Source organism: Lutjanus erythropterus, chromosome 18, assembly GCF_056507025.1.
Source record: "Lutjanus erythropterus isolate fLutEry1 chromosome 18, fLutEry1.hap2, whole genome shotgun sequence".
In the NCBI taxonomy this organism is placed as follows: domain Eukaryota; kingdom Metazoa; phylum Chordata; class Actinopteri; order Lutjaniformes; family Lutjanidae; genus Lutjanus; species Lutjanus erythropterus.
Genome location: NC_139334.1, coordinates 15213157 through 15239764, shown reverse-complemented (window position 1 = coordinate 15239764; position 26608 = coordinate 15213157). Strand labels below are relative to the sequence as shown.

The following is a 26608-nucleotide window of genomic DNA, read 5'->3' as shown; positions in this document are numbered from 1 at the left end:
GCTAATGTGTTTCCTGTAAAACAGGCTGCTAGGGACTGACTTGTTGCAGACACTGATTGGTGTTTACAGTAGCCAAAAGCGTTGTGCGTTACGTCTCCCGCCCACCATGCAGCTAAAGCGGTCCATGAATGTAATGTTAGGAGGGAGAGCATTCCCACTGGCTGACTCTTCCTAAAGTGAGAGCTCCAAGCCAAGCAAACATGGCCAGAACAAAACAGCCTCTGAGACCAACGGAGGCCAGTTTGATGACAGGGAAAAAGCTACAGCAGGAGTTCCCAAACTTTTCAGTACTTCACTTTAGACAACAGATCCCCAGTTTGAGGGGATGTTGTCTCACAGTTTTTTTTTGTTTGTTTTTGTTTTTCAAGGAGCCTTGTTGGTGCCACTGGGCTCCAGAACTGAGGTTTTCTTGATGAGTTTGGTACCCAGCATGATGAGACCGAGTCATGGCTAACAGATCTGATTGCAGTAACGGGTTAGCTAACTTACTTTAGCAACAAATGAACCTGTCTTTCCATAAGGAGGAGGCTCTGTTCATCCCAGTGAATCGTCGTGTTCACTGGGAGGCTGCAGAGCCCAGTTCTGTTGCTGGCTAATGGCAGCTAAGAGCTACAGTCACAATTACAGTGAGCTACTTTAGCAGACAAACACCCCAAAATTACTCCTTTTATTATCAGAATTTCATTGCATTCATGTGTGCTGGGGGTCAACAAGAAGTGGGTGAAATGGGTGAAATTTGGGACAGAGGATTTTGGATTGGGAATGGTCATGCGGTGACATGGCAGTGGTGGGTGTGGCCTCTAGTCCATTGCAGTCAATGTCAGTGAACAGTAAGATGCATGAAATTCAAAACTAAATGTATTATTTTTGTTCATGAAGTCAGCTGTCTGTCACTTGGAAAACAGAACACAATGACTATTCAGTGCAGCAGTTTTCAGTTTTCACCAAGTCAGTTGTCCTCGCCATTTATTTTCCCTTCAGATCTCAGCATACAGCAAACAGACAGCTCTTGCTTAAGCTTGTTCATATTATCTATTACTATAACAGTTGATTTTCGGGACAAACAGGACAACATTCGGGATTTGGGACAACTGTTCATATTTCAGGACTGGACATCTGGTCATCCTACGGCTCTACCAGGGGAAGTTTTAGACATGCGTGATCTCAGCTGGCTCGGCTAGAGAAGAGCCCTAAAACATAGAAGTATAGGAAGCCTGTTGAGGCTTTTGGTGTGTGTGCCCAGTGAGCAGCTTTTATAGGAAAGAAAGAGGCACCATCTTTGAATGCAGTATCTAATGCTCCGCAGTACGTCCATGAGAACTGTTTCCATGGCCATAGATTCTTAGTTGTGTTTTACACAAACAGAAATGTGTAACTAATGCAGTAAAATGGATTTTTCCCCCCAGCTTGTCTGGGCCAGATAGCCAACTTGATAACTGTTAAAATATATATAAGCAAAATAAACATTACCCTCTGCAGGCATTGTTGTGAATTTGATTGACAAAACTGCTGTGGTATCTGACAAATAACGCATTTTCTATCTTTGGGGGAGCTTCCTGAAGGAGCAGGAGCTATGAAGTATTTATTGGAGCTGCACTGGACAGCGTAGGAGAATCAGTGTGTTTGGCTTGTCCACTCAGTGCATGATACAGTCTGTGGTGCAGATGCAGCCCACCACTGATGGCATCAGTCCTATTGTAACAGAATTCAAGCTGCAACTGAAGCGGCTATTACCAGCATCCATAAAATATACAACATAGAAAAGACAGACATAAAAGTGGATATTAATTCACAGGAATGCAAAAATATATATATATATAAAATCATGTATTCCACAATCTCTGACTTTCGGTTTCTTCAGTTGTCAAATGGAAAAGCCTATAATATATTATTATTATTCCTGTTAAAGGGATAATTAGAATTATTTGAAGCAGGGTACTTACCAGTAGTCAATACATACATGGTTGTAGGGTCGACACGCCGCCAGTTTGGAGAAGCAGAGAGGAATACCAGCACAGAAGCTAAGCAAGTGCTGCTGTGGACAGGTTCAACAGGAAGACATTCATCAGTGTGTGCACTATATTTAGAATATTTTCACTGCTTTACTTTGCCGTATGACAGCCTTTGCTGACATAAAACCACTGTTAGGTAAGTCAAATATTTCTCTCTCTTGCTCCACCAGACTCCAGTGGCAAAATCATTTTCTGAAGTAACCTTTTTTAAAACTTGGAAGTCACAAAGTAACACAAACTAGCTAACAGATCAAGGCAGCAGCAGACCAGCAACTCCTGTGTTATGCCAGGCAAAATAACTGATTTTGCCACTGGAGTTTGGTTGGTTTGAAGGAAGCAATATTGGCTTATTTAACAGTGGTTTCCCATTGGGGAAAAAAACTGATGGCAAGGAAAAATTTTAAAAGATTATGCTAAATATAGCATAACTGGTGGACCTTTTTTAAGTGCCTAAAATATGTTTTGTTGCTGACTCTGTACTCCAAACAGAGGCTGTGTCAAACACCATCTACTGTAGGTAATACATTGACTATCGTTAAGTATCTCATACAACCCCACTTCAAAAAATATTAACTCTTCCTTTAAAGGAGAATCTAATACAGTCATCTTTGTAAAAGTATTGACAGATTTTAGTATGAGATTTATATATTTTATATTAAGATCATGTTGTATCTGGATAGTTTGATTGTAAGGCGACTTTTGATGTAAAAATTGCCTCTAAATAATTAATGAAATTTTAAAGGATGTAAAGGCTTCTTTCTTGTTTTTATGACATAAGGATTACAGGACTGATGTCTTTTTTTCACAATTTTTTTCTTCATTAAATACAGGGGAACATAAAGGCAGCCATGTATTTGCTTGACTATAGTCTCAGGTGTTTAATTGGTGGTCTGTGAGCTGCAAATTACGAGCAATCCAATGCAGTAGGTTTAGTGTGGCTATTTAAATATGACACCAGTTCTAACTTTGTGTAAAATGTTATTCAAATTACCTGGAGGTCATAATTAAAATGACAGCTCCTCCAGCTCTTCTTTAGCTCCTCTTTAGCTAAAGAAAAAGAAATAGTAATTAAAAATAGTGTTGAAAATAATTGGAAGATTATTTAATTAGTTTCATGGCCCACCTCTGGATCCACAGTCACTGAAAACATCTGCTTTAAATAACCTGAATAGTGAATTCTTCATTAAATAAAGATGATTGCCATGCCTCATTCCATTTGGGTTCAACTGTGGTTCATCTGCTCTAAACTAGACAGATCACTGACTGGAACAGACAACCTCTGGGCTCTGTGTGTGTGTGTGTGTGTGTGTGTGTGTGTGTGTGTGTGTGTGTGTGTGTTACTATATGTCTGTCCCTCCTTCCATTTCTCTTTCTTTGTCCTCTCAGTTTAAAACCTCGTACTTTCTCAGCCAGCAGCTCCTCAGCATGATTAACATTGTTGTGAGCGGTACACACTGTCACTGCGGAGTTGTTATGGCAGCCGTGTTCGTAGTTGCTTTGTCTGTCTTTGTGTGTCTGTATGTGTGACCTGTCTTCCCAGGTCAGTGCACGTACACGTGTGCATGTATGTAAAAAGGTCTTCTCATTTTCCGGATCGCTCTCTGTTGTTATGGGAGCTGACATTAATCTTCAGCATTTTTTTCCCCAAACTAATCCCTCACCTGCCTTTACTGAGCAAACAGGCGTCTATATTTACAGAAGGGGGTCCGTAAGGTTAATCTGTTCTTCCATAGTGACTGCCCATTTCCTCTACGAAAGGCTTTACCTGCCATGTGTCGGCTAATTGCTGAAGCCTCAGTGACCAAAATGTTACGGGGACCTTTAGTCACCTTTAATATCCTGACCTTTTCCTGTCCAGCACCTCACCAGCGCCCAAAGAAGAGAATATCAAAGGCTAATTGTGTCATGGCAATGTACAACTAACTGCAAGGCTGACATTATGAAATACAACTTTAATGTAGCTTATATTTTAGGCAGCTCAAAATTTACAAAATACAAAAATCGGAGACTTAGCTATACCAGAAAAGTTACACTGCTGTAAAGTCTGTTTTAGCTGTAATAATATGTAGCATTTCTGCATTAAAGGAGAAATATATAACACAACCCCATTTCCAAAAATTGGCATGTTGTGTAGACACAAATAAAAACAGAATGCAATGATTTTCAACTTGTATTCAACTGAAAACAGTACAAAGATAAGACATTAAATTTTGAAACTGATAAACTTTATTGTTTTTCACAGAAATGCTGCAAACATTTCTGTTACCAACACTCGGTATCTGCAATGGTATGGGGTGGGGGGGGTTATAGTGCCCTAGGCATGGGTAACTATCTGTCCCATTAATGCTAAAAGGTACATACAGGTTGTGGAGCGACATATGCATTTTCAGAGACGACCCTGCTTATTTCAACAAGACAATGCCAAGACACATTCTGCGTATGTTACAGCAGTGTGGGTTTGTATTAAAACAGCTGAGGTACTAGACTGACCTGCCTGCAGTCCAGTCCTGTCTCACACTGAAAATGTGTGGTGCATTATGAAGCACAAAATACAACAAAAGAGACCCTGGTTGCTTAATTAACTGAGGTTGTATATTAAGCATGAATGAGAAAGAATTTCACTTTTGAAAATTCCAACAAATAGGGTCTTCAGTTCTCACATACTTGCTCCTATACCAAGTTTTTTGAAACGTGTTGAAGGCATCAAAATCAGAATTAGTGTTATTATGCAAAAAACAATAAAGGTAATCCGTTTGAACATAAAGATATAAGATCAAAAAGTTTTTGCAGATTCACTGCATTCTGTTTTTATTTACATCTTACACAACATCACAACTTTTTTTTTTTTTTTTTTTTTTTGACATTTGGACTACAAAATACATTTTTGAATGTTTGGGTCTTATATCTTATTGCTCCTATAAAATGTCTCAAAATGACCAGGCCTATGTTACATATTTTGTTGGGTACTTAACATTATCCCAAATGTCCGACAATGTTCAAAACCAGATTTATTTAAAGTAGAGAGAGAGCAAAGAAGGTTGTCAAACATGACTAAATGTCAATAAATGAATGAAAGAAACAACTCCAGTGATCCCATCGCTATATGTTTTGATGCCATCAACGTCTATATTTTGTTATTGTTTTGATCAAGAGCCACCTAGCAGCAAATAAAAAGTCCTCATTTTCTAACCTTTCTGTTTCTAACGTTTCTTTCTGCTCTCGTCTTGCTTTAAAAATGTATAAATCCTTGTCGTGAGACTTCTCCCTGACTGTGAAAAGCACATGAGACAAGACTAAACTGCTGTATCACAGATTCTTTTGAAAGAGGAGAAAGAGGCCAAAGAGGGACTAAGAGCTCTCAGAGGGAGTGCTTGCTGAATATTTAGGCTACTCGAAGGTTTGCTTTTATGTAACCCATTTCAAAGGATAACAGGTACAAATTGATTGTAAATGGGGCTAGAAAGTTTTGATTCTAAGTGTTCAAAGAATCAGAGATAGAAAATGGATAGGAGAAGAAGCTTCAGTGCCCTACAAATGGCATATTCTCGAAAAACTTTCAGCTGTAGTTATTTATGCATGTAGGCTGCAATATCCTCTTGTCTAGTGACTGTTACGTTATGTTATGACCACTGTTACATGATGTTATGACTACCTCTCATATCAGTCATGGATCAATCTGCTTTAGAAAGGCTTTTTTAAGCATGTATCCTCGTGTTAAACCATTCCCTCTATTTTTGTCACAGTACATTTACACCTGTGCTATTAAAACTGGTGGACTCCAGGGAAGGCAAACTACCCCAAGGCCCCCCAGGGACCCCATATTTGATACAATCGGCAGGAAAAGTGCCCTCTTAGTTGCCACTATGGTAGATAAAACATTATTACGTGCCTCAAGGGTGGCCCAATTTCTGAGACAATATGTTATAGTGCACTCAAGGGTGTCCATTCAGTGGAGAAAATGAGATGCAGTGCCAGAAAGGGAGCTCGAAATGCTAGAAAATCATTTGGCCTCTACATTCTTCTAAATGGCTAAAGAGTTAATAGTTCTTTGTCTGTTTTTATTACAGAATTGTAGTTGTTGCTGTACTTTAAGTCACACGATAAAACAATTTTATCTGCAGTCTGCCACTGACTATTGATATTTCCTAATTGTTTCAGGTCCTCTAATAGCTCTATATTAAGACTGCTAGACTTGATGATTTCAAGCAGCACTTGAAGCCTCACCCTGCATTCTTCTTCTTACTCTTTGGAAACATTATTGTGAATCAAATTTGCCACACAGAGTGGAACAGTATGAGCGACAGCAATCATAAATCTCACAAACGGGTACCTACTCCTGAACAGGTGGTATTATTCATCAGGCTGAAATAAGTGATGTACGGAAAGTTTGTCAAGTTATGAGAGTTTGTGAATCCAACTTGGAATGTAAGGGAATAAAAGGATAAATTTAAGATAAGAAAGAAGAAAATGTTACATATTGAAGGTTTCATATTGAAAATAGGAGCTAATGACTTATTGAAACTGAAAGCACTAAAATATTTGAATGTCTCACTACAACAAATTCAAAAACTGATGTTGACAATTTTCATTTAAATGTAAGAAAAAGTGTTTCTACCCAGAACATGATGGTGTTTCATTTATAAATAGTACATTTCTTTAGTGACAAGACACTGTTGCTCTATGTGCTGACATGGTGGTGGAGCTGGGATAGAAAAACATAATGAAACATGACCAACATAACCTAACTGACGTAACTAACTGGCATGATATTTGCCCAAACCCAGTAAGTTTTTTGGGGGCCTAAACCTAACCAAACTGTTCACAACATTAAGCATGTGTTTATGATTGTCACCGTGATGACGATGCTCACCTGACAAAGCTTATTTAACATTTGCACATCAAGGTGAACAAAGTTATTGAAAGGCAAAAACTCCAGGAATAGTCAAGAGTGTGTATTTTTCAGAGCAATGGGCCTTTAGGGCCTTTCAGGATAGTGGGCAGTCTCAGTATGGTCTTGAAAAACATTGTTTTGGTTTGGGGCATCTTTGATATATTTAGGCCAAAATCTTTTACATCCAATTGAACCAACCTGTAACTTATTCAGAGCCTCAAACCAAAGACGCTCCGTTTGAATCACAATGTTTTGGCTGTTGGGAGTCATAAATATATAAACTACACACCAGATTTCACTGACTCCTGCTTCCTGCTCCTGGGTTTATTTGATTCTTGGTGGATGTTTTTTCCAATATCCAAACAGCCAATATCTGGTGCTAAAAAACGATCTGGTAAGACTGAGTAGAGTGAGCAACTGCATTGCTGGAAGATAACTAGACAGATGGTTTGACTTGTGCTCATTCCGTACCCTGATTTACTCACTTACAAATTCTGCCCCTACAGCTATTTATCATGTTTTCAGTCCCTTGGCCTGCCAACCAACCTCTGCACAACACTGTTGCCTCTGAGTCCATTTTCTTGCTTGGTTAACCTTAGTCCAATCTGGAGCTTCTTGTAGAATCAGCAAATACTCAGCAGCACGCTCCCTGTGCTCCCTGATTTTTAACTCTTTCTTACCTTATTCTACGCCACATTTGGTCAAAATCAAAGCCTCAAAGCCTTGGTCGGAACCTATAGGTTGCCATAAAACCTAGAGCAGTACTTCCTTCATGTTGTAGCTGAGATGACACCTTAAAAAACTCAGACTACCCTTTTGCCATATGACAGAGGTCTGTAGTAAAGTGTCAGAAGCTCATGCAAGTTTTAAACAAATGTTTTCAGGGACTCCTGCTACTTTGGCTCTTTAAATAAAACATGACTCCTTGACTTGTGTGGAGAAACTGTTGTCCACACACTGGAGTGGGAAAAGAGCAAAGTAATCTTTGAAACAATCTATCATCATTACTTATTCATTTCTATTGTGAAAACTGTAAAAAAACAAACAAAAAAAAAAAAAAAAGTGCAAGTAAACACAGATGACACTGATCTCTGTATTGACTTGGTTTATTCATAATGAATTTCAGTTAAGACTCAAATATCGCAGCTTTCCTGTGAGTTTTGGGAGATGCATTTAATTAACCAGTGATTGATTATTTCGGTTTATGTTGCGAGGGAGGTTTTATTTATTCTTCTTTCCCTGGAGTAAAATATTCCTCTGTTTCTGTATGTAAGAAGAATTGTTCTCTTGCAGTAGTTTTGGTGTTGTATCACTATAATTAATTTCATTCCAAAACAGTTGGCATGTTTTTGCATTTCATTTACTACTCCATGTTTTCTCTTGTCTTCACAGTACAGTATGTATGAATGTGACTGGACTGTCTTACGCAAGACATGAAACGTAAAATATTCATGCAGCTTCTTCAAACATTTATCTTCCGATCATGTATGTTGTGTTAGCAAAGGTGTTTTTATGAGTGTGTGTGGACGTGTATACACTGAAAGTATATAGACCGTGTTGAATATATGCATATGGTGCAGCCTAAGCGACTGTGTGTAGGAGGAGAGGAGCTTGTCAGGTTCCATATGTGCTTGTTAATCAAAATGTGAGCCAGTTGTGGACAGCACTCCGTCTCATGTTGAAAACACTACATCATTTATTTATATACTGTATCCTCTCTTTCTAGCACACTGCAACTTTTTCTTTCAGACTAGAGAAAGAAGGTGTTTCTCTCACAGGATGTTGACACTTAGATCTGGGTTTTGGGGAAAGATATAGTCTGATTAAAGAGGCATTTTGACTGAGAGAAATTCAGAAATTTGAAGTGAGAATATCTTTACTCATGCTGTAAGGGCTCGGTATTGGGGGTAACATGCTACAAAGTAACATGTTAGAGCACTCAGAGTACTTCTTTGTCATAACAAGTAATGTGTTATTTAGTTTATTAATTACTAGTTCTTCAATCCCTTGCTGTTAAAATGTTCATTTTGTTGCGACAAAAAAGGAAAATCCAAAATCCTTCTTGGCAGACAGCTGTGGACTAGAGAACGATATCAGATCTTGTGGTGGTGTCAGTGTCAGAATGTGTAGCTCAGCTAGCGAGATGGCAGAAAGAAGCAGTAAGGATGTAACACTATAATGTAATAAGTTCTTTTTAATGGTAGTACTTTCGTAATGTAATGGTATCAGGACTGCCACTTTTTTAGCCATGCTAGTGGCAAGCTCTAGGGATCATAATGTCTGGTCTGCACTAAAAATGCTTAATAATTATAGGAACGTTTATGATCCTCAGAAGATTAACTATTGGATCAACTGCTGTGGAATATGGTGAACGCATTTATCAACACTCAGTATTCATTCTAACAACTTTCATGATCCTTCCACTTTTCATCTAACACCACCATCAGGATACATTTTATTTTTTCCAATACTTTATTTATGACCAAATAATATCTATGACCTGCAAATCCATTGACATTCCCAGATGATAGCATGCTAACATGCTGAGCTACGATGGTGACACCAGCTGAACATAAACCTGTTAGCACTGTCATTCTGATCATGTTAGCATGCTGATGTTTATCTCAGATCACAATTGTGTGCAAGTAGCTACAACCTCACAGAGCCACTAGCATAACTCTTAGTCTTAATATTTGACAATTTGAACTATTGTTTGATCGTGTTCTCTCCCAGAGCTGTACCTCGACAACTAGACGTCAAGAGCAAGTACAGTTGCCTGCATACCGCTCAAAAATACCATGACCTGGATGACAGAGAATCTTCACAGACATGTTTGAATGTGGAAAAAATAAATACAGCTATTATTCCCATCAGAGAAAACTGTGTTGAACTAATAATAATGACACCACACTATCTGACAGTAAACATGAGGAGGCATTCTGGACAACATATAAAAATCAAGTATCAAATGCAGCTGCCTTAGAGTAACATTGCCACAACAAGAAACAAACAAGAAGCAGCTGTTATGCTGTCAGTCGAGTGAAGCAGAGGAGGCACCATGAATAAATGAACCTTGCCAATTATACGCGACAGTTTAGGATCAGGCTGCATACCATCACTTTGCATACATTTACATGAGTGATCTGTATCGCTCCAACTAAACAACACAAAGTCGTTGAGGTGACTCGGTGGACAAGTTATTCAGGAACAGCAGCAGAGAAATAAATCCCATAGAGGCGCTATTTTAAAAAAGTAGCTGATATGGAGTTGATGTATCTGTTGGACCTGATATGTTTAGCTGGCTCAGTAATGTGATGTATATGTTGAAGTGGCACCTTATTATCCTTTGGCCTGTCTCGGTTAACAGTGCCTGTTGGACTCTGTCTCAGGGGAATAATTTTGTTTTTTGCAGGGCTGTCGCTCTCTTTCCATTCACTTCCCCTCCTCCAGCTGTTTTCCTCTGTGCTCCCTTTCAGCTTTACTCCGTACACGAGTCGAGAAGTGACAGTCCCCATCCCATGAGGTTAAGTGCATCCTGACCTTTTGGTTTCACTGCTCAAGGCAGCCTAATATTATCTGAAGCCATCTCCAATCCGTGCTGATCCAGAGTGACAGAACTACTTTTGGCTCACTTTCTTTTTTAAGCACACAGTTTTTTTTGGCATTTTAGCCTTTATTTAATAGATCACAATGTAGGGAGCCACATGCAGTCTGATTTAAACCCAAGATGTAGGGAATTTCATGGCATTTGCTTAACCAACACATCTGTCAGGATGCCTTTGTTGTGTCTTATCGTGGTTCATGCATATCCCTTTAATGTAATTTGTTTCAATATCTTCTCTACATACTAATTAATTAAAAGACATTTATTCGCCTCAGTGATTCCCAAAGGCATAAATCAATAGCTGCTGGGCTAATTGTGGTATCTTTAACGCTGTATACTGAATAATTAGGTTTGTCTAACACTGTTAAATGTGACCCACCTACAAATTTGGAGGGAAGATTCATTTTGTTGCACCGCGAGGGTAATGTGGCCTCTCTTCACAGAGGTTGGTATATTCACAGGGTAATTAATTGGACACTCTGAGGGTTGCATTAGCCATTAGCTTCCACGACAATTGATTATTTATTTAAAGCTGTAGCTAAAAGGAAAAGTATGAATGCATTTTGTCCCCCTTCTTACCTCTGTCCTACTTTGCAGTCACAACTGAGACCACAAGTCTGACCACAGGCTGATTTAATTCTCTCAGACAATTGAACATAAAAATCACATTAAAATTACATCCATTACATGTTAATGTTCAGCCAACGTGGAGAAGACTTTGCTGAACTTCTCAGATAAAAATAAGCCCATCCTACATACTAATTTGTACAGTATGCCCTACATTAATAATTGTCACTGTATACTGTTATAAATATGTAACATACTCTATGATTTTATTCTTTTAAATAAAAGTTTTTGAGCTGCTTACCACCACCTACTATTTATTTGTTTTGGCCCAGCTGTGAGCTGCTCCTCCATTTCATAATAGTAAAATAGTGTGACAACATGACACATGACGACATGAATGAATGTATAATATGACCTACGTGCAACATTGCCGCTCAGCCTTGTCTCCAATTTTTCCCAGGGGTCACTGGCAGTATTACAGCAAAAATTACCCCTGTGGCCCAAAAAACATTTTCCCTAGAAGCCGCCACGGTAAAAGAGATGTGTGTAACCCTGTTAACAGGACACCATGAACTTTCAACAAGGTCAACTATGACCCTTTCTATTGTGAATTTTTAATAGTAGGAGAAACAGCAATTCTTATTGGACTGAACAGGCACCATCTTTGGTCTGGTGTCTTTTAATAAATCCATAAATGAAAATAATAAATCCATTCTCATATCTAATTCATGTTCATCTTTTTACTGATACAGGCTGTTTGAACCGATGCACTCGTATATGCATGAGTAAATCATTACGTCCCTAGTCGTCACCTTTTTATATCGGCTCAGTTTCCTTGAAACCTTTACGATGTGATGCAAAAATGTACCAGATAGGCTACCAGATACTATCCACAAAAAAAGGAAAAAACCCAGTAGAGACAAGTCAAACCAATCCGCACCATTCACTGGAAACATGGCTTATATAGCATCTTACAAGAGTCTTACTTTTCAGTTGTCTTTAGTGGGCCATAAGTTCAACCTCAGCTCTCACTGGAAATGCAAACAAATAAATTGCACATTAATATTACATACACTGTAAGTGGCTAAGCTAGTCTTCAGTTATATTTCCTGTGAACTTAATTTAGTCTGGTCCAGCATGATTGCATTGACAATTTCAGAAATGGTCTGTCCACTCCACTGCTTCATCCAGACAGTCATTTACAGACCAGTGGAGACAGAGTGAGAGCAGGTTATGGTATCAAAGAGATGTATATACAGTATGTATGCTCAGCAGGCACTCTGTGAGAAGGACATGCAGAATTGATGTCAGAACCAGGCGGAGGTCCATTAGGTCACTCTGTGAGCAACTCTCTCAGCAAGGCTACACTGCATCACTCAACATACGTGCATCAAAACTGAAACCATTCATGTCAGAGTGTCTATTTAGTGACGTAATCATTTCTGTATCCTCCTGGACTGAACAAAGAACAAAGAACAGACAAAGTCATTGACTCATATGAGTTTCCTGCCACCCACCAGCATCCTGAACTGTTGCCTACAATAAATTTAAGGCAGCTGGCAAACACTGAACTATGACCACTCCAGTAGTCCTTCCTGGAAATCCAACGGACAAACTTGTGAAGGTTATCCAGCTTGCTCTGTTTGACTCCTGGTTTGTTGATTTCACAGATTAAAGTCTCGACTTTTCAGATTTATTGTCTAAGTTATTGACAAAAATCAGGGATATAAATGAGATTTATTTTTTTGATTTCTCCACACATACATACCTGCAGCAAATAAAGTAGCATTTCAGGTTACATTTTTCCCATTCACCACCAGTGAGGTCTCTTATATTTACTATTTTTTGTTTTCTTTTACTTTTTCTTCCATAGTCTACCTCAAACTTACTAATTTCTTAAAATCCATCAACCCATCACTTGTTAATCAATTAATTTGATGGAATTTCTCTTTGCCTGTCACTCATGAAAAGGTAAGCGGAAATCACAACCATATGCAGCATTCACTGTAACATAATATCTTTAGAGAAATATTGTACGGTGCTTATGACCCACTATGAACCAACACTTTTTTAAAGTTGCATCTCTCGTGTTTTGGCTGCAAATTAGAATGACAAGAAAAGCAGTTTGACATTGAATGTCTTGTGCGTTAAAAGTTGTTTATATCTGCTGTAGAATTTAATAAAGAAATTCATGTTAAGGTGCTAAATTATTCAGACTGTTACCGCTGTAAACACAAAAATGAATGAAAGGCATCCTCTGACAAAATAAACAACATGATTTCTTGGGTTTTCGATGTGTTTGGGAGACATGTCTTTGGTGGGTGGAAGTACTATTTTAAAAACTCATTTTAATATTTTAAAAGTCTGTTCCATAGGCTTTATATGTTTAAATAAAGATGGTGTAGTTTTTTAGACAAATGGTGCAATTTAGTTATTAATTTAATATTACTGTTTTGTCTTTTTTTGTTTTGTTTGTTTTTGTTTTGTTTTAGCTGGTTTTAAACCAATAAGCCCTTGGTGTTTCTGGGCTAAACATTGACACCTGTAGAAAACTGACTTGAGAAGACAGTGATAGTAAATTTTATGGATAAAGAAACCTTCAAGATTGCATTTGTGTGCTTGTCATTTAACAGTAAGTAGCATGTTGAGTCTGTATTTCTGTTGCCATCTTGTTTTTTCACAGTCCACCTTTTGTGTTTCTGGTTCTTCTGTAAGGATCGTGTTAGCAGGTTGAGTAGGCTTAGTAAACCCATACTTCACTAGCCCCAGCTAGGGTTGTGATTAGCCACTGCATATTAAATGGCCAGTGCTTGAGTTCCATCTCTCATAAACGTTAGTGGTTTTTTGCATCCCGTAAGCCTGTTGTTGTGAAGAATGAAAATTTCTCTGTTGATTTAAAATGAAATCAGTTTCATGAAGACATTATTAAAGACACTGAAATTAGCCATGTCATATTTGTCATGGTTATGTTTAAAATCAGTGAGTCAGTTTCCCTGCAAGTATCCACCAATGCCACTCTTTCACATGACAGTAAGACAAGCATTTACATTTAGAAAAGAAATACATTAAATCAATCAATTTTGCCCTCAGTAACCGTGAATCTGAGCATTTGCCCTTACCTTGTTCTTTTCGCTTGAGCATGTGGTTTCTTAAAATTTTTTGAAAGGGTTTATTTGTTGCCATGACATTGGGTGTTGCTTAAAATTCAGGGTGAAAAATGCCGTTTCCATTTCAGTCTGTGTAATGACGAGACGAGCCTCGCTGGAGAATAGCATGTATAAATGTCGAACACTTGACAGTCCTCCCGTCCTCAAACACGCATATATTACAGCAAAGTAACTACACACGTACACACACAGACACACCACTTTCAAATATAATTGCATATATGGCGACATTTACTGAATCTCTAGAGATTGTAGTATTTTACTGTACCACAGAAACATTATATGTGAGCAGCAGATACAGTATGACACAGAGAGTAAGACAACATATATTTCATGGCTTTTCATTTCTGCAGGATTAAATCCAGTCACTCTGAGTTTGCTCGTTCCGTACAGTTACACAAATCCTTTTCTCTTTCTTTGCTTTTGTCCAAGAAATAACAGCAGAGTCCCTGTGACATGAAATAGACTTCACACACCCCCCCCCTTTTAAAAAAAATCTTTTTAAGATAAGTTCCACAATTGTTAGGGGTGAAGAGTTTCTCTTTTTTTGGCATGCATAAGTCTATATGAAGGATATGCTGTAGGAATCTAAGGAGCTATGGCACAGAACTGGTTGATGTAAAAAAAAAAAAACAATTAGCATGTGTTCACAAGATGGGTCATTAAAAAGGACAATTCAACACTTTTCATGTGGTTGTCCAGTCACTGTTGATGGTAAATGTAGTTAATTGCAGCAGTACATTTCTCAGTGAGTCCTCCTGCTTTGTGGAGCCATGCTGGCAGTGCCTACCGGAGCATTGCGCATGAGCTTGCGACTCCCACGCCCATATTGCCGTGTATCACCACCCTGGTTACTCAGAGAAATCCAGGCTGTAATGTCATCATGAAATACCCTGTGGTTCAGTGATACTCAGCTTAGGGCTGAGGACCAAATCTGGCCCACAATAGGGTGCTGGGTGACCGTTTTCTGTTTCAAAAATTAATTGATTCAAACTGGGATTTTTTTGTTTGTTTGTTTATGCCAATTAGTAAATGTTCAATAATGTTGCTCAGATTTTTCTTGGGATGTTGCATATTGGTGTACACAATAAAAGAGCTTAAAGGAGCAATATGTAGCAATTGCATGTCCATGATCTATGGTTGAAATGACTCGTTTTAACCTGCCCCCTCCTTCCCAGACTTGAGGAAGCTCAGACAGGCTGCAAGAAAACTGTCCGAGCGCAAGACGAGCACAACATTATACTTGACAATGACAAGAGACGACAAGTCCTCCACTGTAAGTTGATCAGCTATTTATAACTGTCCATTGTCTGTTAATGTAAAGTTCAGCCAGTTATCCCGAAAGCAAAAGCCTACTGCTCTGAAAATACACAGTCACACACAATTTAAGTTCAGTCTTACTGTCTTACTGCCTGCGAGACTCCATTAACATATTGCTCAGTTTAATCATTACAAAATACTATTAATGATTTCTTACAACTCATAAACAGACACTAATTCATTCGTTTCTAACTGACGTGAAACAGGCAGACTAAAACAGTTATTTTGGCTTGAAATAGAAATTTCAAATGAGAACACTGCGGCTGAAGTCGTAGTAGTATTTATTTCGTGGTAGTATTTCAGCTATTTCAACAGCATGTTTCCTTAATCTCTGATGTCATATAATGGACATTGTGATTTATTACAGTAAATATATTAAACATTTCTCCTTTAAATGCATTAAAATATCTGATTTATCTGTCATATCGGCCCAGTGTCAATCCTTGTACCAACTTAATTTAGTTAATAAATTAAGTTATTAAGTGATTTAATATGGAAATATGTAATTGCAAAGAAAGATGAGTTATAGGCCTTTTCCTGATTATTCATTTTATCTGATAAATAACATTATTAATGTTGTTAATTAACTGGCTCCTTGGCAAACCAAACTGCGCTCTGCTTTCTCTGTCAATATTGCAAAAAATGAGGAATTTATTTTTTTTGTTGACCACATTTATCATCAACACTGATTGGACAGCCACCTGAAAAGTGCCAAATTTTCCCTCTAAGTGTACTGTCCTCTCATTATCGTCATTATCTTTTTCTTTGTCTTTTTTGCTCCTTGCTTTCCAGGTAACGTCAGTTTTAATCCACCGTAACGTTTTTCAGGATCACCGTCTGAATTTGACAAGTTTTTGGAAAGCCTGTTTGAACTCATCGTTGAACGCGGTGTAGATAACTGGATTGATGAGGGAGTTCAGGTATCCCAGCCAGGTGAAAACATCAAAAAGCACGGGATCGAACCAGCAATCTTTACAAATGGCCATGACAAGCGTGCCGACAAAGAACGGAAGCCAACAGACGATGAACGCGCCCAGGATGATGCCCAACGTCTTGGTTGCTTTCCTCTCACGGGCTGCACACAGACGTTTCCTCTCCAGCACGCTGTCTGCCAGCTTCACTTTCACACTATTCATGAACAGAGGCGATCCTCCCCCTCCTCCTCCGCCTCCCACGCTGCCAGAGTGTAGGTGTGCTTCCTGGATGGAGGCAGAATTAAGAGAACACAGAGAGGAGCCTGCGGAGGTCTGGATGAGCTGTGCTGTGGTGAAACGTTTCCCAGAGGCCGACGGCGTCTTGAAGATTCTGGAGCGGGCAGCAACATAGATCCGTCCATAGAGGATGATGAGGAGCACTGTGGGGACGTAGAAGGCGCCAAAGGTGGAGTATAGGGTGTAAGAGATCTGATCTGTATTCACCATGCACTCCGTCAGCTCCTCATGGGCTTTGGCCTGCCGCCAGAAGAGTGGAGGCATAGAAATCGATATAGAGATCACCCACACCACCCCGACCATGACTGCTGCCCGGCGCATGGTACGGCGTTTCGAGTACTCCAGCGCATCTGTGATGGCCCAGTAGCGGTCCAACGCGATCACGCACAGGTGCAAGATGGACGCTGTGCAGAAGGTTATATCAGACGACAGCCAGATGTCACAAACGATCTGCCCCAGTGACCAGGTCTTGCTGACGGTGTAGACGATGCTGATCGGCATGACTAAAATAGACACCAGCAGGTCGGTGACCGCGAGGGAGCCAATCAGGAAGTTGGCAGGTGTGTGAAGCTTCCTGGTGAGAAAGATGGTGGCGATGACGAAAGCGTTTGAAAGCACAGTAGCCAAAGTGACGAGAGCTAACAGCGCAGACAGGGAGATCTGGAAGCCGAGCAGCGTGGCCTCGCTCCAGGGTGGTGTCGTAGTGGTGTCAGGGATTTCTGTGAAGTTGCTGCTGAAGTAGTCCAGTGAGCTATTATCCAGCTCCATCTTTTCTCCGAGGTTTAGACCAGCCTCGTCACTGTTATCTAAAACTACACATGGATCAGGTCAGGCATGACGCTGACGGAGGCTGTACAGTGGCTTGGCACTGTTGGTGTTGCCTGTAAAAACTGCAGAAGCTTGTCTTTTATCCCTTTTATTTCCATGAATTTCCCATCCCTTGTATTACAACGTGGCTTCATATCAACCTTTAGCAAACATATAATTCCATCACTTCACACTTCACTTATGCTCTTGTAACTGAAGCCAACTAATTTGTCCATTTGGCTTCTCCAATATTGATTTGACGAAGCCTAATTTGTATTCAGCTCCTGTGAGACAGACACTTCTTTTCTCTCATCCCAGTGCTCTTATCTCATCTCCAACCGGCAGCCAGCCGGGAACAACACCTTCAGACCAAACCTTCCTATCTATCAAATGCTTTAATGGGCTCCTCCTTTTCAATAATGCCAAGCGGAGAGCTGCATGTGGGAAGAAGATGATGACAGATACACAGGTTCGCTTGTTGTCTCTCTCTCTTATCTGTCCTCGAGTCCACGTGACGTCTTCTAAATTGAGGTTTCTACTGAAACTTGGCTTTGATGAGACTGGAAAGCTGGAACATTACAGTCACATGATCCACATCAAAACCAGTCGAGGAAAAATCCTAGACATCCAGGAGATAATGGTTCGATATCCATACAGCTTTTGGCAGTTAAATAGAACTTTGCAGAAATGCAGTGTTCAGCAAAGCTTTTTTTAAGGTTCCCAGTGTTAAATGCGTTTGCTTCTCCTCCTCGCTGTCAGATAAACTCTCGGTTGGTGTGTCCATGCAGCTGAGAAGGTTTTGTCAGACTTTCATGAAGCTTCCTCTGCAGCATCTTCATCCTAGGCGAGACAAAAGAGAGAGAAATAGAAAGGAATGTCGGTTATATTCAACTTCACCATCATCCCCTCCCCCACTCTATACACATGCTGACACAAACAAACCACCTACATGACAACTACTGCACAGTGAGGGCAATAAATGCACATGAACAGCATGTAAACTCAAACTCGACCCGTAAATGGACCATTATGACTTGATATACGGACCTAACACCTACAAATCTCCAGTTATTATGTTGATTGATTACTTTTGTTGTAAGACTGTCATTGAAATCAGGTCAAGATGAATTTAAATCATTTCATTTCAGTTAACAGTTCACTTTGAAACTAAAGTGTTCATGTGCATAAATTTCCAACATAAACGTGATGTGATATTTTCTGGTGTATATGGACTACAGATTCTCTGTCAGTTGTTTTTTTGCCATAATGCTTTACTGTATATTATCACCTACATAAAGTGTTGACATTGCTTGAAGTTGCTTTCTGTCTCTTATACCATACTCTATGAATGGTATTTAAAGAAATATGGTATATATTTACTCTGTCAATTGGGAATGCAATAAAAATGGGCCTGTGACCCTATATTTGGAAAATGCTATGAGAGCTATCTGCTTTAGATGTAGGTTTTACCTACTATTCCTACTATTTACCTACTATTCACTAAAAATTCACTCTGGTTGCCTAGTGGTTTGTGTTGCTGATTATGTCATTGCAACTTCTGTGGTTTGAAACTGGCTGGAGACTTTTTTGGCATGTATTTTTCTGTCTCTTTTATCAGGAAAAGTGGCATTTCCAAAAACCACTTAAAATATTTGAAACGATTGGTTTCATACATTTTCATTTCAGTCTGATTCCTGCTGGATTTCATTTTGGACTGACTGTTAATATAAAAAAAAACAGAGGCAGAAGTGCCCCAAAGGGTTGAGGGCGAGGGTGACCGACTTGCAAACTGAAAAGATAATTTTAGCATCTGTTCTATTTTTTTTTCCTGCATTCCTTAAATCATAAACTGCAAATCTGGCAATAAAACACACTGAGTAATCTATTCTAAATGATAGAGATGATACATATAATATAAATGTTCTGATTTTGATAAATGATGAAATATGCATCCCATGCTTTTCAACTGTTTTGATTTCTCTCCTTGCTGTCCTCAGTTCCTCCGATTCTTTTCCCCCCACATCACGATCACAACCTGCCAATCCACTGCAACTAAATTTAACTTGTACTTATTCCACACACAAGAGTAAAGCTCTTCCCTGCAGATCAGTTGATCATACAAAGTGATGGTCTGCTGATCCAGGAACACTTTAAAAAGCTGAATTTGTGAGGTTAATATGAAGGCCAGCTTTATCAGGTAGCAGAATCGTTTTTTGACTGGTGCGGAGAAATGCGCTTTTGGTTCTGTTTCTGTGTGTCACCAGCGTTAGAATGACTCTGATAGACTTCTGGTCTTGTATCATATAATCACTACTTGTTTCACATTATTGCTAATGTTATGCTGCTCAGAAACTGGAGCACAGTGGTACAAAGAGAAACTGACCATGTCGCCTCCAGGTAAGAGAAACAGAGAATTATCGCAGGATGGCGAGCGGACGTACTTTCAAGTAGAATGAAAGAGAAGTGAAATGTGGAAATGTGGTCTTATGTACGTCCCAGTGGGGATCTGGACTTCAGATGACTGTTAATCATCGCAGAGGGCGTTCCTTCCCCCTGAGCTTTCCTTCTACTGTATATGTTAGGTTTGCTTTAATTTATTATTTAAGAGCAGCAGCATGAAAACTGACCACTTGTAATTCAGAGGAAAAAGAGAAACATACATTAAGTGACAAATTTAATGGACTCACTGCTGAAACCACCTTTTACTGTATCGCAACCCTCAGAGCAAATACTGCTGAGACTTTACAGCATTATACTGAACCTTGTGACAAATTGTAAATGCTTTAGTAACATGTATTTCTAAATGTTATGCACATGTGCACCAAGAGATTTTCAATGCTTTGCACAAGCCAAAGTGACTGAAGTGTGTATAAAAGCCAGATTTTGCACAATTAAAAGTAAAGGATTAGGGAGAGAAACACACAAGATTCACTTATTTGGATAAGGTTTGTAAAGTTGTTAATTATTTTCTTAGGCCTCTTTTGTATTTCACGCATCAACAAGCTGTGAAGTGATGTTGGAATATTAAGGAACAAAGCTACCAACAAACAAACAACACTGTTTGCCAAAGTAATTACAAATGTTTGCTCTTTCACAGTAAACACATCCTTCTGCCGGCACATTACGAGTGTCAAGGCTGATTTCCGAGAGCATGTTTGTTCCTGATACAACTCTGTATTGTCAAATTCTCCATTAACTCAAGTGTTGATTGGCAGCTGGCTGTTGAGGGGGATTATGGTGTTTCGGCTATGACGATAAATAGGCATAATAAATAATGGATGAAAACAACTGTGTCTCTTTAGCACATTTGTTTAATGACTCCCAGGTGAACTTTTTTTTTTTTATGAACCAAACTCAGTATTGATCAGTTTGGAGCCTTGGGTGCAGTGTTCCCTCTAAGTGGTGATAATTTTAGAGAATCACTGAAAGAAAATCTCCTTTTGTTCTCTTAAAGGAAAAAAATAATTCACTGATTTAAATGATTTGGAGAAAACAGTTTCTGGGGGTCAGAAATGAATAAGTGTCCTCAGTGATAAATGTTGCACAAGTTACAAGATTTATTTATTTATTTTTCATTGTTTCGTTCCCTCTTTGCTCCTAATAGAGGAAACATTTAAAATTATAAACAGACTTGCTGAAGAGATACAAATAAAAACAAAAAAACAAACTATTTTGTAAAGTGGACTGCTGAAGATGAATTAAGCAGTCTTGCAGCCTGAGGGAAGAAGCTGCTCTTCGGTCTGGAGGTACAGCAGCAGATACTCCTGTATCTCTTGTCAGACAGCAGCAGGCTGTAGCTCAGGTGGATATTGTCTTTTAGTATCAGGCTGTGCACCAACACCTAACTTCATCAGTATCACTGATGCTCAAAAGAGGGAGGTTTTATTCACCTGCCGCAGAGTCTTCCTGTCTTCAGCCAGTTTATGATGTTGCCAGTCAGGATCCTTTCTATCATTCCTCCATATGAGACACAGACTACTATAAAAGACATAAGTTGTTTTTAAATGTGTAAATTAATAAGACTAAGAGCTATTCTAGCAGGTCTGTTAGACTGTATGTACCTACAATGGTGATTTGAGCTAAATGCTGAAATCAGCATGCTAGCATGCAAATAATAATGATGCTACCATTGAGTTGAAAAATGAAACCATCAAGGAAATGCCAAAAATTTTTCATTGAATGACCACCTGAGGCTGGCACCAAAAGTGAGGCATTGAAACCAATTTGGCAAATCGTGTACGACAACGTTGCATGATGCCCTTCAGCCCCAAAAGACATACTGTACATTGTGAAAGAAGCAGCTGTAAAATGGTGGACTTTTTTTGAGTGTCACAATCCACCCAAATGATTAATTTCAATATCAGAATTTGATGAGCTGCCAAAGTGGCTGCTGTGGGAGCCACCACATAGTGACCTCAGAATGAGCACAGAATGGCTCTTCAGAAACCAATGGGTGACCCCATGGAGACTACATCCATGTTTTATACAGTTTATGGTTAGCACTGAACACAGCACAGATGAGACTAATGGCAATGTCATTCATTTGTTATTTGGCCATAAATCAAAGTACTGGACAACATAAAAAGAAACCCAAATTCAAGGCAATCATCCAGTAGTTGCTGAGAAATTTTACTAAAAACCTCAAATGTCAACCTCTTGGTGGCACTCGAGGCAAAGTCAGGGGATCACCAACATCAGAAATGATTGGCTTGGAACCCTGAATATCTCTTCAGTTCCTGTCACTGATAAATTGTTTATACAGAGGAATAAAAAGTATGTATACAAGACATTTTATAACAGCTGGTAGTCTAACAGAGACAAATTAAACCTTGCATGCAGGTGACATTCTCTTAACTTTCTAAAAAGACAGGAAACCAACAGAACCCAGGCAGGAAATGTGAAAACCTTTCATTTAAAGGTTCCAAACATGTGGCCACATATATATAATAAAAACATATGTTTTGCTTCTGGTCTGTTCTGCACCGTGACATTCAAATGGCCGCGAGGGTAGACGTCTACTGGCTGCCCTCCATCAAAGACCTGTACGTACTGTTTCGCAGCAAAGAAAAGGGCACAGAACACTGATCATACCCACCTAGGCAAACACGTGCTCAACACAGGCTGAAACACACTGAGCCCTTTTTAAATAATCCTTCAAAACAGGAATATCTCTTTATAGTTATTGTGTGATGTTAAGTGTACTAACTCTCTCACTTTACATGCAGCAATTTAAATACAAAGAAGGTTGTTACCAAGGATCAAAAATGTTCCCTATAGCTCTGCATGTTGAGACAGTGGAAAAGCAGTTATGCTTTGAGAATAATTAATTGCTGAGGTTCCTGGTTATATCCAGGGGTGTAGCTGTAAACACAGAGGTGGGTTTCTCCTTATTGATTGATGCATTTGATCTGAAAATAGATGAGTAAACTCTCAGTCTCATTTTAAGAAGTGGATAAACTGAGTTTACTTGGGGTTACCAATGCTATACCCCAGGTTACATAGCAGTAAGTACCTAGACAATAACGCTTATTCCTTTTAATCTGTTTAATTAATTTATGATGTGCCTCTGCATCTTGTGAATCTTGAAGTTTTATGAACTGGATGACATGTGCAGGATCATCAGCGTTTTTATGGCAAAACAGTATCCTGTAAAATTCATAAGACATAAGAATAAACAGTCCAAACCCAAGGTGCATCCATACATCTCAGTTCAAGATCAAAGTAAAAACTTTATGTAATCCAATTGAGCCACAGTAAGAGTGTGAAAGTATTATGCTAAACTGAGAGTACAAACATTTTGTGCTATTCTTTCCTGAACACCTGGTGGATGTTAAAGGAGTAGTCCTGCAATTTAGTATTGTGCTTAAATAAAGATGGAGGCGGGGGACTTCGATCCCTACCATCAGTCATGCCCCATAAAACCTGGATCCTACTTTTCTCTGTATTTTACTTCTCACTGGAGCCCCCACAAACACTGTCAGACTGTCAGATGAACCATGATTAGACTTGTAATGGCTCACAGCAATTCATCTGTTCCACAATTAACGCACAAGTTTATTACTTGTTGCGGCTGAGAAAGTATATAAATAGTTGTCATCCATTTGCTCTGGAATTGGCCATTTTCACAATTAACGTAGTGTCATCTTAGCACCAAGAGAGACATTTTGAAGCTTATTGTGCTTGTTGTGCTTTGCTCTCAGGAGTTTCTCTGTGACCCAGCAGCCCAGAGTGCAGTGCGAGGCTTGACTGAGCGAATGGCAGGTACAGAGTTGGTGTAATCCTGTTGCAGCCAATCACAGCACACTGGGGCTTTAAAAAGAAGTAACAAATATCATACTGAACAAGCTCATACACTCTATTGTTCACATGTCTTCAGGTAGCCCAGAGATATGTACCTTACTTTTATTGATCTAACCACACACATGCCAGCCTGATGTGCAGGCAACCTCTTGTGGGCCATAAAAAAAAAAGTCATATCGAGCCTGACTAGCTAAGGTAGTATTCCTCATGACGAGAAACTGGTTTCATGTGTAAAGTGGGTTGAGCGCCCCTTTATAACTTGTAATATTTTTTGTTTTCCATGTGTTGTAGATTCCAAGAAGAGAACCCCATGTGCAGGTGTACTAGAGATCGCTGCAACTACTGATGGGTGAAGCAGCGCACAGCATGGCTACTAACAGTCACGCTTCATTGCATCAGTGGAGAAGAGATTGATGAGCACAGTGCTCAGTCCAAGTGCTGCAATACTGAGAGCACCACACAGTGAGCTCCAGCAAGAAGACTGTCATAGACAGCAACTTGTTCATTCACTTGTCACTGTTGCAAGCTGCCACACTGTATCATGTTCCTGGTGCATATTATTTCACACGCACGTACAGTAGCATGTTTGATCGATGGCTGAATAGCTTATCTGTTTACACATCAAACAAGTCAAGGACAAGGCTTATCTCCTATGGGTCTGGTTTACAGCACAATGAGATAATGAGCTTCATAATGAATGAATGAGAGGAAAAGATTTTCAATCAAGAGCAGACCTTGCCTGAATTGGACTGTATACGGTTTGTGCGAAATATATTAGCCTCTACATCTGGCTTTGAAACGAAAGATGTAACACAGCAAGGCATGGCTAAGCCAAACAAGACGAGATGTACATTTATCATCCTTAAAACAAAATAAAAATGACAAAAAGTAGGTACAACAAAGCGAGACCACAATAAAAGCATGCATAAAACATTAGAAATGTGTTCCTGTGGGTCTGAGGAAAAGCAGAAGTGGATGTCTATAAGATATCACGGCCCCGCCCAGTTGGCCCAGTTGCATCACACCCATTCACAACAAATGCAATTCATCTCTTTCAGTCTTGGGCCAAATCCAAGCAGATGCTGCAGCGTGTGCGGCAGCCTGTTTGTTGGCCGTGGTGAAACAGCAATACCCTCTGAACCTGGCAGGCCTGCAAATGCCGCATGGCCCCACTGGAGACCGGCTAATTGATTTAGCTCAGAGGAGGTAGAGCCATCGCTACCTCCGCTGTCAGCTAATGTCTGGTGTTTACTCAAGCGTGCACTAAACGGTAGGTGAGCAGGGATGTACTCTGTGTGCCTATGTGTGTGTGTGTGTGTGTGTGTGTGTGTGTGTGTGTAGGTGGAAGTTCACATCAATAGCATAAGAGGCTGGGGATTTGTGATGGGGTAAATTGATGAATGAGTCAGGGTATCTGTGGTGCAGCTTTACAAGGAATCATGTTGTGAAACAGTTTATTACCACTTCAGCTTCAAACAAGAGAATCATTCCCACTGGGGCTGATCACTGATCACTTTTACTGTTTCAGATCGATTTTCTAAAGTGTGAACATTTTTCTTCACTGTGCTGCAGAATATTTCTCTCCTGCCACCTCAGTCCAGATGAGAGAAGATCTGAGTTGATAAGTACTGTATGTTGATAGGCTCACAGTGTTTCCTCTAGGATTTTTTTCAGCAGCGGGGGCAGGCGTTCCGTTTCTCTTCTTAGAGAAATATTTCAATAAACTCATCTGAAAAATGCAGTCAGTTGTTACATAATGGTGTGTAGATATTAACGTTAGCCTAATACTATCAATTAGTTTACTCACATTAGTGACACTGAGTTGGCACCGGGCCAAATTAACTTAAACTACCGATAAGTTACGTAACGTTAGCTGGTCATCAACATATTGTGAATGTCTGTTTAACTTGTAAAATCTATGTCGAGTTATCTCAAGCTAATAACTTATGTCTACCTCTTCTCCGGCCGGTAATTCGCTGCTTTATTGTTCATTTGTAATTCGGGAATTCGCTCCTCTGACTCTGCCCTGTCGCCTAGGTGCTTGACGTGCTTGACGACCGCGCCCCCCAAACAACGCTAGCATCATGCAAATGAGCACGCACAAGTATATTTCCATACTGAGCAAGATAGATATCTGCAGTTTACCTTAGTGCTTGCAAGTAGCAGGACTCTGTTTTGAAGGTGGAGAGATGCGGCGGTGGTGTATTTGCGTCAACAATAAAAAAAAAGAAAAAAAAAGAAAAAAAAAAGAAATTTGAAGGAGTGGCGGCTAGGATTTATGAATGTAGAGGAAACACTGGCTCATCTTAGTCACCACATGCTCAAAGCAGTTATCATAACAAGCAGCAGCCAAAGTGTGAGGGGCCTTGCAGACATTTATTGCCCTGGGTTTTGTCTCTCGGGCTACATAGAGGCTAGTGTTAACTTTGTTGGGGCTACATGCAGCCTCAAGAAATGCCTGCAGACAAGGGATCGACCAATATGTTTTTTTCAGGGCGGAGCAATCAGGGAGGATCTGGAAGGACTTTTTATCTATTCCCTAACTAATCGGTTTCCAGAAATACAGACGCATGAATTTGACGTCAGAAAAACATCCCACCATCAATAAAAGGAGCTCAGTGGCATGCGATGTTCTGAGGGATCGGACAATTTGGAACAGGTTCTCAACTGGAACTAATTCTTTATTCCCATCTCTCGTCCCCCACCCCCCCACTTCTGAATTGTTTTAT

At 39.6% G+C, this 26608-nt stretch overlaps 1 protein-coding gene across 1 annotated transcript in view; it reads right to left on the bottom strand.

The window, feature by feature from the left end:
* Window positions 1-15871: 15871 nt before the first annotated feature.
* Window positions 15872-26608, bottom strand: part of htr1d (5-hydroxytryptamine (serotonin) receptor 1D, G protein-coupled) — a 29336-nt gene continuing 18599 nt past the window's right edge. The window contains exon 2 of the mRNA XM_084743014.1: window positions 15872-18419. Coding sequence (XP_084599140.1) covers window positions 16392-17540 — 1149 coding nt within the window. The 5' untranslated portion in view covers window positions 17541-18419 and the 3' untranslated portion in view covers window positions 15872-16391. The remainder of the gene's footprint in view (window positions 18420-26608) is intronic.